The 13,401-nt window shown below is 35.8% G+C and overlaps 1 protein-coding gene across 1 annotated transcript; it reads right to left on the bottom strand.

The window, feature by feature from the left end:
- Positions 1–1,780: 1,780 nt before the first annotated feature.
- TMEM45A (transmembrane protein 45A) lies at positions 1,781–13,133 on the bottom strand. Its single transcript, XM_070751721.1, has 6 exons — positions 13,051–13,133; positions 10,791–10,986; positions 7,249–7,461; positions 6,323–6,507; positions 2,822–2,967; positions 1,781–2,164 (listed from the first exon to the last, which is right to left on the bottom strand). The coding sequence occupies exons 2-6, from the start codon at positions 10,975–10,977 to the stop codon at positions 2,071–2,073; spliced, it is 825 nt and encodes a 274-aa protein (XP_070607822.1). The 5' UTR covers positions 10,978–10,986; positions 13,051–13,133; the 3' UTR covers positions 1,781–2,070.
- Positions 13,134–13,401: the final 268 nt, after the last annotated feature.

Raw genomic sequence — 13,401 nt, 5'->3', positions numbered from 1 at the left:
TAGGTTATTGTCAATCATTTTCAATGATATGGAATGCCTATCTTGACACTATATTGGCTAAACAAATACTCTGTTCTCTGTTCTATTTAGAGTAAAGGTCCTCAGCTCTTTCTATTCTATTTAAGACAAAGGTTACTTATTCAGCTCTTTCTATTGTTCTAGCTAAGAGTAAAGGTTAAATATAATCATGCACTCACCTATATGTTTGATATAATCTGTCTGTATGCTGTATGTTAACCATTTATCCATTATTATTATCAGTTAGCTACCTTTGGGGTAAATCAATCATTGCAATTGTGTACACAAGAAGTTTGCTATAAGAATAAACTGCAGCTGACTGAGCAAGAGACTTCTTAACTCGGGAAACTTTGCTCAAGAATCATGTCTATGTGTCCATGATTACTATATGGAGTACTGAAAGATAAGCATCTTTAGCAGGGTGATGTTGTGATATAAATGATGTAATGTAACACAAAGATGTCATATTGCATAATTTGCTTCAATGAGTGAGGTCCACTACCTGTCACTGTCCCTACCCCTACAGACACCCATGAATTGAAACTTAGAGTAAAACAATTTAAGAAATAAGTAAGTGTAGGCTCTGGGCTCTGTATAAACACAGCATTCTAAATATGTTTGCTATCTTACAATACTGCAAAGGTCAGTATAAGGACAAAAGGGGGGTTCTTTACAAATAAGAATTCTTGTCAAAAACATACTGTCTGCCATCAAATCTTCATGTTTTGTAAAGCTATACTAATTTTCATTTCATCAAAAATACCAGCTGTGAACCTATCTGATAATGATTCAAAAGTTTATTTATTTATTTATTTATTTAATTGGATTTGTATGCCGCCCCTCTTTGAGGACTCGGGGCGGCTCACACCATGTACAAAAACAGAACAATAATATGAATCCAATTGATAGTATATTAAAAAAACAACCATTAAATTCAATGTAAAAGAAAACCTATCAAACCAATCATTCAACAATCGTACTTAATATATTCATTGGTCAGGGGGAAGATCTAAAAGCCGCAAGCCTAGCAGCAAAGATGAGTTTTTAAACTCTTTCAAAAGGAGAGGACGGTGGGGGCAGTGCGAATCTCTGGGGGGAGCTGATTCAAGAGGGTCGGGGCTCCCACAGAGAAGGCTCTTCCCCTAGGTCCCGCCAGCCGACATTGTTCGGTCGACGGGACCCTAAGGAGACCAACTCTGTGGGACCTCACTGGTCGATGGGATTTGTGCGGCAGAAGTTCTGTGACACCCACAAAAAAAGGGCTGAGCTGCGATTGCATGGTCGCAGCCTGATTGTGACTTTTTGGACACATACACATGCACACCACAAGTGTCCTCACACAGGTTCTTTAATGATTTGGAAAAAGGTGCTTCATAATGTGTGAACCCAGTCAATCTCCTCACCAAGGTTTGCATAAGCTCCATTGCAAAATGGGTTGTCTTTGCACTGAATGAATTCAAAGTATAGAAATCATCTGAAATGTACTCATAGATTTTTTTTCTTTTTGTAAAAATAAACCAACTCTGCTGCATGTAATTCTCATAGGCAAAATAATATACACAGTAATTTGGCAAAATCATTATTGCTGAAACAAAATATTTTGGTTTTTTTATTATTTGATAATAAATAATTACAAAAATAAAAAAACAAAGTAATACATTTACAAATATAAATTTGAAATCTATCCTAGAAATTCCTTATAAATAGTTTTAATGTATAGTTGATGCATTTTACTATTTTAATATATATCAATTTTTCTGCTGCATTACGATTGATCTGGCTTTTGAAAAATATGTGTAAACTTCCCAGTTTACCCAAGAAAAATGAAAGAGTGGACCCAACATTTGTTAATGGCCAGAACTGATTCTCATTTGAGATGCTACTGCTATAAGGCCATATATTTCTACTTCAATTGAGAAAAACAGTGTTTTAATGAAATTTTCATAACTTAAGGTCTAAATTTTGTAAGATTAAATAATGGGGAAAAATAGAATCACCAGGCACAAGAAATACTAAATAGAAAGTGAACTATAACAAAATGTTTCTGTGAAATTAAATTTCATCTTCTGACTCCTGTTCTTGTTCAGATGTTTTCAGTAATCTAATTTCTATGGATGGAACTTGCATTATTTTCATACGAACCATCCTGGAGAAGAAAAATTACAAGAATTAATGCTAAATCATAACACATACTAAACTAATCAATGAAGCAGAGGATAGTTATTTTTATATGAGATGGCAAATTGAATGCAAAAACCAACTCTAATATTCCATCTAATTTTCCAATATTTAACCTTTTTCCAAAATTACTCTTCTTATAGTACTGTTTGGCCAATAAATTAATCTCTATACATATTTATATGGATAAATTATAAAACAAAAATAATAGGCAGAGTCAAAGCTTTGCCGTCCTTAATTTTATATAGTAAGTTCTTCTAAATCTGTGTGCTGCGCTGAAGGATTACCTAGATCTCAAAAGAATCTAACTAGCTAGTCAACTAAAAGAATCTTAAAAAGAAATTAAAGAGTTAGCATTCTTCCAGCACAAGTATGAACAGATTTTATATTATTTTATGTATACAACTACATACACAGTTTGTTTGCAATTTGTATGGAGGCATCAAGGAACAATGATATGTTTCAAAAGTTATATGCTGTATGATATTTGATCCATAGACGCCTATCATTTTTCATTCATATCCCGTTGAAGAACCCATTTTTGAATGTATGGAGATTTTGAATAAAATGAGAAATTCTTGGCATTTAAGTGGAGCTCTTTAAAATACCAGTAATATTCACTTACCAACTGACTAGAGTATAATTGACTGCCATAATAAGAAGTGTAATTGCATAATGCCAGCAATAGCACATGGTCAGAAACATGATGTTACCGTGATCCACTTGGTTCCATTCTGTACTTCCACTTGGAGGGTAAAGGACAAATCCAATCTGGGGGGGGGAGGGGGGGAGGAGAAAGGGCATTAGAAATGCTGTTTTTAAAAATGAATTTCCCCTCCAATTATATTTGTTTCTCAATAAGATCTGGAAGGTTTCATGCTTCAGGACCCATCTCTTAAACTAGGGCTTCACAAACCTTTTATTATCCAAAGCTGCCTATAGAAAAGTTCTTATTTAAATGTTCCAGTTGTAATTGGGTAATGGATTTATGTGTCATTACCCCCCCCCCCAAAGAAAACCCACATTCACTCAATTTGGGGTAATATACACAGGTATGGGAAGCTATTGGAGAGCAACCATCTTAGTCAGGAAAGGCTAAATTGGAAATTAGTCTGAGGTCATTAAGTAAACACAAGAAAATAAGGCTTGATTTATTTATTTTTAATGTTGGAAGTAGCTAGTCTTTCCCAGGGGCATGCTGCAAGTCTGGTAAGTTTCCTGTGAAATTAGCATAGAACAATAAAATAGCTACTTTACACTTTACATGTGTGCTCTGGTTATTCTTAGCTAACATGCTTTTCTCAAGCTGGTTTAACCTGTGTGCAGTGGTGTAGCCCCAGAGCACCCAATTTGCACTGAAAGATGTTGAAAGAAAATGCCGGGCATCCTGCATAAGCCACGCCCACAGTGTGGTAGTAAAACTTTTGGTAGCATCCCCCTCCAGTTTCACATGGGCCCAAACTTTCCTGCTTTTAGTGATGCTTTGAAGACCAGGCATTGGGTCAGGGGGCTTTGTAAAGCTAACTCGGATGACAGTTTCAAATTTAGAATTGCCTTTGGTGAAAACTGCTTTATGTCCAATTATATCTTTGTTTATTTTTTAGCATCACCCTGCATGGTTTTTGAAAGGGTGACTATATAAATGGTCATAAATAAATGCAGTCATGGTGAGTGGAATAAAAAGCAAAGTTTATGCCACTGCTTCTTTGAAAATACCTATTCTCTTTTTCCCCCCAAGTTTATTTATTAATTTTCAAAAAAGAAGAATCAAATGAATCCTGTACATTTCTACAGATCATCAACCTGTGTCCATTACATTTTATAATTATACATCTCCTCACAGTATTATCATCTCACTAGTATGTATTTATTTGCATATTATATATCAGAAAGATAGAAAAAAGAGGGAATTTAATTATCATACTTCAGTAAAGAGTTCACCATTTTTGAAATTGCTACCTTCGTCCTATTTTGCTATCATACTAGTACTGTATTGTATGTTCGTTATTTTTGTATACATTCACACTTTATATTTTATCTTTCCTATTTATTTTTGATCCATTCATAACATCTATTCCATGCTTTTCCATTTCTTCATTTTTTGTTCCCTTAATCTCCCTTGTTATCTCATCTATTTCTACACATCTGTAATTTTTTTCAATGATATTGCTCTCTGTTGGGATTATTTCTTTCTTCCACATTTGAGCTATTGATATTCTGACTGTTGTTGTAATATGCTTCACTAGATGAAGTGAGTGTTTACTATATTTCTTTTTCCAAATTCCTAATAGCATTCCTTCTGGAGTGAAATCAATATTTTATTTTGTAATTTCTGTTGCCTATTCTCATTCTGAGACCCACTTTTTTCTATTCTCTCACATCCAATATATCTGATGAAAAAGTTATCTCTTGCACAGTTCTTTAATTACCGGTAGTCCTAAGCCACATAAACTGAAGTTGAGGACTGCATATGCCAAAAAGTATTTGCCGATTATTGGCAGATTATCTTTATTTATAAGAATGCAGAATTAGAACTGTTTTACATCAGCCTTTCCTACAAATGCATTCTCTAGGTCTTTGAAAATTCCCAGTAATTTCTCCATTATACTAAGATGATATGAGGAAGGCTGATTTTGATATTAACTTCATTTGATATTCACTTTATAGACTTGGCGTGCTCACAGTTGGGCAGGCTAGAAAAATATAATCACAATTCTTAACCTTTAAACGGGTTCCATACATTGCTACCTTATTTTCCATAATAATAGAAAGATGCGATAGAAATTAACTTAAAATACCACCAGAAATGTTAGTGATAGCTATCACCCCTTTCTATTCTAAGACTAAAGTTGGTTATCTATCCTTATAAAAGAGGAAATATGAAATAATTTCAAAATAAAGTAGTCCTGGGCCCAAAGAAAAGCGTCAAATGAAAACATTGTAATAATCCTGCCAGTTAATGATCAGATCATAGTATCCATAAAGGCATCCTAAATGCTGCTAAATCCTAAAAACCTCTGCTTTCAATAAACAAAGTAACACAATTATTTTGCTACATTATATATGTGCAGCATAAATCCTAAAATGGGTTGAAACAAAACACTAAAGTAGGCTTAATAAAATAAACTCATAATTCATAGAAGGGAAAAAACCCTTTAAAATCCCTACCTTACCCAAATGTACTACATGACCAATGTAAGGTAATCCTTGACTTACCAATAATTTGCTTATTGACCATTACAACACTTACAAACCAATTATTACCAAAAAACCCTGTCTCTGATCATTAACAAATTTCCCATTCCTGCCTAACTTGTTATCTTAGTCTATCTCAGAGTTCCATGGAGCAGGACAGGAAAAAAATACTGGCAGCTAAGACTCTTTTCCTCTGAAGAAACAAACTGACGGAGATAAAGTGACTGATGCAGGCACTGATAGAAGAAGAAATAGTGGTTATCACTCTACTGTGTTTACAATAATTCAGAGTAATCTCCGTATCATTACACTACAGTCACTTTAGCAGATCAAGAAAAGCAGAGAAGGGTTAATGCATTGATGCAGTTAATGCAGTGATGCATTTTTCCATTGGGTGCCAAAAGAGTGTGTGCGCGCACTATCGCACATGCACGAGTACCCATACCCATAATTCAATGCCTGGGGAGGGCGAAAACAGCTTTCTCCCCACCGAGGCCCTCTGGATGCCAGGAACAGCCTGTTTCCCAACTACAGGTGGGTCCAGTAGGCTCATGTTTCACCCTCCCTAGGCTCCAAAGGCTTCCTTGGAGCCAGGGGAGGGTAAAATGTCATCCCCCATCCCCCTGGAGGCTCTCTGGAAGCCAAAAACGCCCTCCCAAAGCCTCTGTGTGAGCCAAAAATCAGCTGGTCAGCAAACACATGCACATTGGAGCTGAGCTACAGCAACAGCTCATGTGCCAGCAGATATGGCTCCCTGTGCCTCCTGTGGCACCCATGCCATAGGTTCGCCATCAGAGGGTTAAAGTAATGAATAAGCTGGTATTCCATAAGCCTTTAGCAGTTGTCTGGTTATCTCATTTGCTGATCCTGGTTCTAATATCAAAAGTTGTTTTTAATACATCGGGAAGGAAAAGAAAATTTATTCACTCACCTGCCAGAACCAACTTCCATGCAATATGCAAAGGCTTGTTCGGAACATCTCAAGAACAATGCAATTGTGTAAAAAGACTTCCAAGAATATGCAGATAGCACCTCCAAAGGTAGTTATTAAAAGTAATTGATGAACATGAAAATCTAACATGGAACGTCCATGGATGTGATAATAAAATAGAAAACCTGGTGAAATGAAATGAGAAGTCAACTACTTTTTATTCTGCCGGCTTCATACATGATTGCTGCTAAAAACCTTTGGGGTTTGGGTCATGTATTCAAGTCCAAAAAGACTTAGCAGCTCACAGAAAATCCTTGGAAGCTGTTATTTCCACCACAGGAGGAGATATAATGTACAAGTGCCATGGTCATGATCTTATTGTGAATCTTTAAACATATATAGGAAGTATGCATTCAAATTTGCAGAAATAGGGTATATTTAACATTGTATATAATTAACTTTGTATAAAGTTAAATAAACAAACAAAAGAAAGAAAGAACACAATTTATTTACTTGAGCCATATGCTTTAAGCAGCTGCTAGATAAATGTAATTCAGGGCTGTTACTGCAGAAGATTTCAATATGTTTAACATATTGAAAATCATCCTTTGAGGTACCTACACTAATTTTGGCTTACTATCTTTAAATGTAATTTATTCTTAGACAATCATGCTTAATTATTTCAATGAATTCTTAATCTCTTTAAATAAACAAATATTCTACTCTGCAATACTAATAAAGAAACAGGCATATTAACTCATTAATTCATAATCTTTAAACATCTATTCTTGTTCCCTATTTCTGTTGCATCTCATATTGTTTACATGACATCGTTACCATAAACAGATAAACTTTGTCTATTCTTTTTCATTTGGAGTCAGAAAACTTTTCTACATAAACAATGCCGTGAAATGCCATAAGCTCACCTTCCATAAAAACAGCAAGTGAGAGCATCATTCGGTCTAAGGCCTCTGGTAATATATTTGTGCTGTTTGTTACAACGTCCACTAATCCTGAGATGCCATAGAAGAGGTACATGGTTGCATGCTGCCAATTCATTAAATAATTCCATTGCTTTTTTTCATTATTATATAGCTTCAAGTGAGGTCCATCAGGAACAAACTGCTCTGCGATCATGCCTGGGAATAAAATAATAAAGGAATATGCTGAGTACCTTTATTGTTTTGTTTTGGCCATAATGCAATAATAATAATAATAATAATAATTATTATTATTATTATTATTATTATTATTATTATTATTATTATGTCAATACAACACAGCAAACAAGATCACTATGCTCGATTTCATATTTCATCACCAATCGGGCACTTCCCAAGCACCTAGGACTGCGTGATGTAGCGGCGAATTATGTTTGCCAATCCCAGTAAAGCGGCCTTTTGCAATTGACAGATGGAGATTTTGTCGATTTCGATGGTTTTCAAATGTCCGCTGAGATTCTTTGGCACTGCACCCAGCGTGCGAAGTACCACTGGAATCACTTTCACTGGCTTATGCCAGAGTCGTTGCAGCTCGATTTTTAGATCTTCGTATTTCACTAATTTCTCTAGCTGCTTCTCCTCAATTCTGTTGTCTCCTGGGTTTGCGATGTCGATGATCCATACTTTCTTTTTCTCCACAATCAGGATGTCTGGTGTGTTATGCTTCAGAATTCGGTCAGTCTGAAGTCGGAAGTCCCACAGTAGTTTTGCTTGCTCATTTTCGACCACTTTTTCGGGCTTATGATCCCACCAGTTCTTTGCCACTGCTAAATGGTAGTTCCAGCACAAGTTCCAGTGGATCATCTGTGCCACAGCACCATGTCTATGCTTGTAGTCAGTCTGTGCAATCTTTCTGCAGCAGCTGAGTATTATTATTATTATTATTATTATTATTATTATTATTATTATTATTATTCAAATCATTACTTTAGCTAATGTATATTAAGCTGCTTCCAGATAAGAGTGCTATTATGCAACAGACCTACTTCAGAAATAAAATTAAAATAGCTCCATAAGTTACGTATTTTATTTGTAAAACTTTCCATATTTTCCTACCGTATCCTCCATACTTTTTCTTACCATGCATAAAATCCTGTAGAGAAAAAAATGACACTGCAAAGCATATTTCCTTGGCTGTGGTTTGTGTGAAAACATTCACACACTACCTTGCACATTTCCATTTCTTGAAACAAATGTCACAGCATCTCCAGTTTTATGCAATACCTACCATAATGTGAGCAAATCACAGGCCATAGCACTGAATCTGTGAAATTCATTGCATGCTTCTATTCATGTGTATTTGATGCTTAAATTATATTCCTAGAATTGACAGGAGCCGCCCAAGATATTATACTATAGTATTCCTAAACTATTTGGATGGTCACCTGAATCTTATGTCAGCTCTAATGGTTCTATCTTCCAACAGACAGGAACAGCTGGATAAGCCCAAAAGAAATGGTCAAGGTTTGCCACAGGTTTCACCAAATATTGTATAGCCTTGAATAATGATTAGTATGCTCCTTCTGTCTGGGACGGTCATCGCCTTCCACGAACATGCAGCTTCAGTAGGGATGCACATGGTATGATGTAGGAAGAAGGGGACATCTACCTAGCCAACCAAATTAGTCAACTGAACCATGGCAATCAATAGGATGACAGATCTCACATCCAGATCACCCTCACATCTACACCAATGGTTCCTTTACCCTGCCTAATTGTAGGCTCTCTGACTACCAGGAGATGGGATAAGAATGGAATCATGCTATGTAACCAAGGCAATCTCCCAGTTCATTTTATGTAATGATTTTTTTTAATTTGTTTATTGAATAAACCACAATTAGCTGGATTCATACATCATGCCAAGCAATACTCTTTTGAGACTAGAGGTTCATCCTCCAAACTCGTGGATTGGTTTCTGAACATTTTGTTATCAAGCTAAGTAACATCTTCAGAGGAATTTAGAGAACATCAGTGTTAGAAAGTCCTTGTAAGAACTTTGTGTGCCCTTATGATGATGATGATGATGTCCGTCCATTGTTTTTGAAGATGACCTTGACAAAACCTTTGTGAGCAGATGAACACCAACACTGAAATTCTCAACATTCCACTGCAGATGTTACCTAGCCTAGTAATGGAACATTTGGAAACCAACTTTAACATCTGGTTTAGTGAAGTTTCCCATTTTGGAAAGCATTTTTCAAAAATGACAACTTCAGCTCCCCAAATTCCTTGCTTTTATTAAATAAGTTAGAATGTATATATGTAGCCAATATAACCAGAGAATGCATATCCTGATAAGGACAAGTGAAACCATTGTGTCCTCTATTAAAGTTCTAGCAAGATATGGTTATTTTCTCCTTGGAAAGATCTAACTCTTGCTTAGAGTTACACATTATGTATATTAGAATTTTTATTAATTTTAAAGATAAAATATAAAATTACCCTCCCAAAAAGGAAAAGCAAGAAGGAGGGACAATGGAAAAAATTCAAAAGCCGCACATAAAAATGAATAAAAACAACATAAAGAAAACTGCTAATTTCTCTCTTTGATATATAATATATATCAATTATATAATAAAATAATATCTTGTTCCAGTTTGACAATAAAGCTAAAATGTGAGAGATATACAGTATATCAAATAACAACACCAATGCATAATCACATCCTACTCTAATGAAACACATAGCCCAAAATGCATCATAATAACAATCCAAAAAAGTTGTATATATATTATACATGGCATTGGACCAGATTACTTGCAGGACTGCCTACTGCCACATGAATTTCAGCGACTGGTTAAGTCCCACAGAGTCACCCTTCTCCAGGTCCCGTCAACTAGACAATGTCATTTGGCAGGACCTAGGGGAAGGACCTTCTCTGTGGGGGCCCCGGCCCTCTGGAATCAGCTCCTGCCCCCCGGAGATTCTTACTGCCCCCACCCTCCTCGCCTTTCGTAAGAGTCTTAAGACTCATTTATGTCATCAGGCTTGAACCGATTAGGTCTTGGCCCCTGGCAAAAGAATGACTGTATGATTGTTGTAAGAATGGGTGTGATTGGTTTTTTAATTAATTGGGGATTTTAGATATTCTTGTAATTTTATCTTAATTGGATTAATTTTATTGTAAATCACTGTTTTTACATGTTGTAAGCTGCCCCGAGTCTTTGGAGAGGGGTGGCATACAAATCCAATAAACAAACAAACAAACAAACAAACAAACAAATAAATATTTTTAAAGATTAAGCATAAAATAAACAAGCCAGTTGTTCAGTTTTGTTACTGAATTTTATCTCTATGCAGGGAAATAACATTCAATACTAGACAGAATCCAGTCTACAGTTTGGCATCAGCTATAAATTGCTTCAAAATTATTATTTTTTTAAATCCATTTTTGTTTTAAGTGTACATTACATCTTAATCATACTTATTTAGAATTACATTTTTAAAATATATATATATAAACTTACCAGTAAGAGCACACAAAACCTTGATTATACCTTCAGTAAATTCTAAGCGTTGAAATCCTGCCTTGGTACCAAGATAAATATTTTTTCTCCTTTGGCAGAGGTACCTGAATGGGTATTTCACAGACCACCACAAGCCAAACAAAAGGAAAAAACTTCCAGGAAGAGCATGACCTTTAAAATTGCCCATCTTTTTCTACTGTGGAAAAAGCAATACAAAAAAATGATGTGAATTTCAGAAGAATCTCACATTTATAGCCCAAATCTAAGATGTAGCTTATAGTACAATCTAGTAATAAATTATAATTTATTTTGTTGCAGGAATGAAACACGATTCCTAATATTCTGAATTTACTTGTTTGGAAAAGCATCTGTGCCAGACTTCAAAACCTGCTTGTATGAGAGATATTTATCAGAAATGTACTTTATTTTTTTGTCATAGATATTTCCCCAGGTTTTGATCTTCCTCATTGCCTTCACATTTATTTTCATCACAATGCTCACTGCAGGTGTAGGGAACTGAGACAGCAATGAGATAACCACTGAAGTTCTTTTATGTTGACACATCAAAGCCTTATAATACAGGGCCTTGCAGTCAGAAATTGGCAAGGATTATAATTTTATTATAATTTATTATAGTTAAAATCTTTACCATATATCCATCACTCCTCTTAGTAGTCAGTTTGCTTTGTTTCAAGTAGGATGCCAATCTAGGCTCAGCAATTTTTAAAAATGTTACAATAAAATACTTAATTGTGTCTTGTTTTCTGACCATCAAAGAAAGTTTGGATTGATACAGCTACAGATTATATATTAAAGGTAACAGACAATGAAAAAATTGTTTATATATATATATATATTATTTATACATTTTTTCCTTTAATGTACGTAAGTGCTAAGTAATACGTGTAATATCTGAGTCAATTTAGTTATACGTAATAGTAATAGTAGTAATATTTTCTTATAGTAGCATTCTTCCAACTTCTAATTTCTACCTCTGTTATCTAACCATTGTTAAAATAAATCCCATATTAAAAATATTCTGTATCTTCCTTATCTTTTATCTTTAATGTTAACATATCCATTTCCTCACAATCTAATATTTTAAAAATTATATTTTCATTTGTAGGAGTTTTCTCACTTTTCCAATGTTGTTCAAATACAATTCTCACTGCCATCAAAACACGTATTATTAAATATATGTTCCATTTGTCTTATTTTTCTGGTAATATATCTAAAAAAAATACTACAGTACTGTGCTGCTACCAAAATTTTAAAATGTTCTGAAAAGTTATTAGAGCCACTTTTCCATTAAAAAAAATAGCTGCATACAAAACAGAAATAAAACACCCTACTTTTACAAGATTTGCTTTTTGTGTTTTTCTTCTAGCCCACATTAAAATAAAAAACTCACACTAAAAAACAAAAGCCATGCGAACTTTACAAAGGAGAGTCCTGTATCTTCAGTCTTGCATGGTCCTTCTTCTCAGCTCTTCCCACTTATCCCATTTCCCATTTACAGTATTTAGGGACAGATATTTGTGGATTACCAAGCAGCCTCCATCCCACCCACCCCATCTCTTCTTCTTTACTCTCTGCTGTAATTACTTAGCAATTGAACTGCCCACGGAGTCTATGTATTTCAATAGAACTGGCTCAAGTTCTATTGAAATACATAGACTAACTGCTAAACAATGCTCTAAAGTTTTAAGCTCATGGGTTCAAGTTAAGTACTGTTGACAAGTCACCACTCTTAATAGATAAAATGAGAACTCAGATTTTTGGAGAAAACAGGCTGGATCTATAAACATCTTAGAGAGAGCTGTAAAGCTCTGTGAAGAGGTAAACAAGTCTAACTGCTAGTGCTATCTCAACAACTCTCTTCTGATGTGATTTAGGCTGGCAGAGAATAATGGACCCAAAACCATGCAGTAAGCAAGGTGAGAACCTGAACCTGGTCTGTCTGTCCATCCATCCATCTCTCTATTTATTGGATTTATATGCCTCCAGTTTAAGTGCAACAGTTGAACACCGTGAAATTGTAAAACTGTATATAAGTCTAAGTACTAGTTCTATATTTCTCCGTTATGTTGCAATTAAGTAAGTTAAGTAGGTAAGTAAGTTAAGATTGTAATTGTGTTGGTATGTTCCGCGCTCAGGGAAAAATATGTAATCCGGGAATCAGAACTCCGCTTGCAATTCTCCTTTTCGTGCTTTAGCCAGCGTGAAAAACACACGAGAGGAACCTTTCGTAAAGACTTACCGAGCTTGAGCTGCTTCTTTGCAATTTAAAGCAAAGTCTCCCGAGTCTTTGGAATGCTACGTGGAATTCGACGCGCGGGATCCTGGACCGTCCATAGTCAAATATGCGGACGTGCCGGAGCGCACCTCTTTCCCTCCGTGACGAGGAAAGATTCGGCTGGTCCTCGCCGGGGATGCTCCCGTTACAGCCCTGCCTTCCCCATCCCGCCTTCTCCGACAGGCGCCCTGCTGGCTCCACCGCGGTGGGGCACTCACGCCCTCCTCCCCTCCCGCGTTCATCTCTCCTCGCCTCCGGTTGGACTTTGGCAGAAATCCCTCCTCTCGACCGTCTCCCTCCATCTCCAGCCCCCGG

Source organism: Erythrolamprus reginae, chromosome 4 (genome assembly GCF_031021105.1).
Source record: "Erythrolamprus reginae isolate rEryReg1 chromosome 4, rEryReg1.hap1, whole genome shotgun sequence".
Taxonomy (NCBI): Eukaryota; Metazoa; Chordata; class Lepidosauria; order Squamata; family Dipsadidae; genus Erythrolamprus; species Erythrolamprus reginae.
The sequence above is the reverse complement of the archived record's forward strand: the minus strand, read 5'-3'. Positions and strand labels throughout refer to the sequence as shown.

Coding starts and splice junctions, on each gene's coding strand:
- TMEM45A (XM_070751721.1), bottom strand. CDS start 10,977: ATGGGCAATTTTAAAGGTCATGCTCTTCCTGGAAGTTTTTTCCTTTTG. Junction 7,462..10,790: donor GGTTTTGTGTGCTCTTACTG/GTAAGTTTATAT, acceptor TTTTATTCCCAG/GCATGATCGCAGAGCAGTTT. Junction 2,968..6,322: donor ATGGAAGTTGGTTCTGGCAG/GTGAGTGAATAA, acceptor TCCCCCCCCCAG/ATTGGATTTGTCCTTTACCC.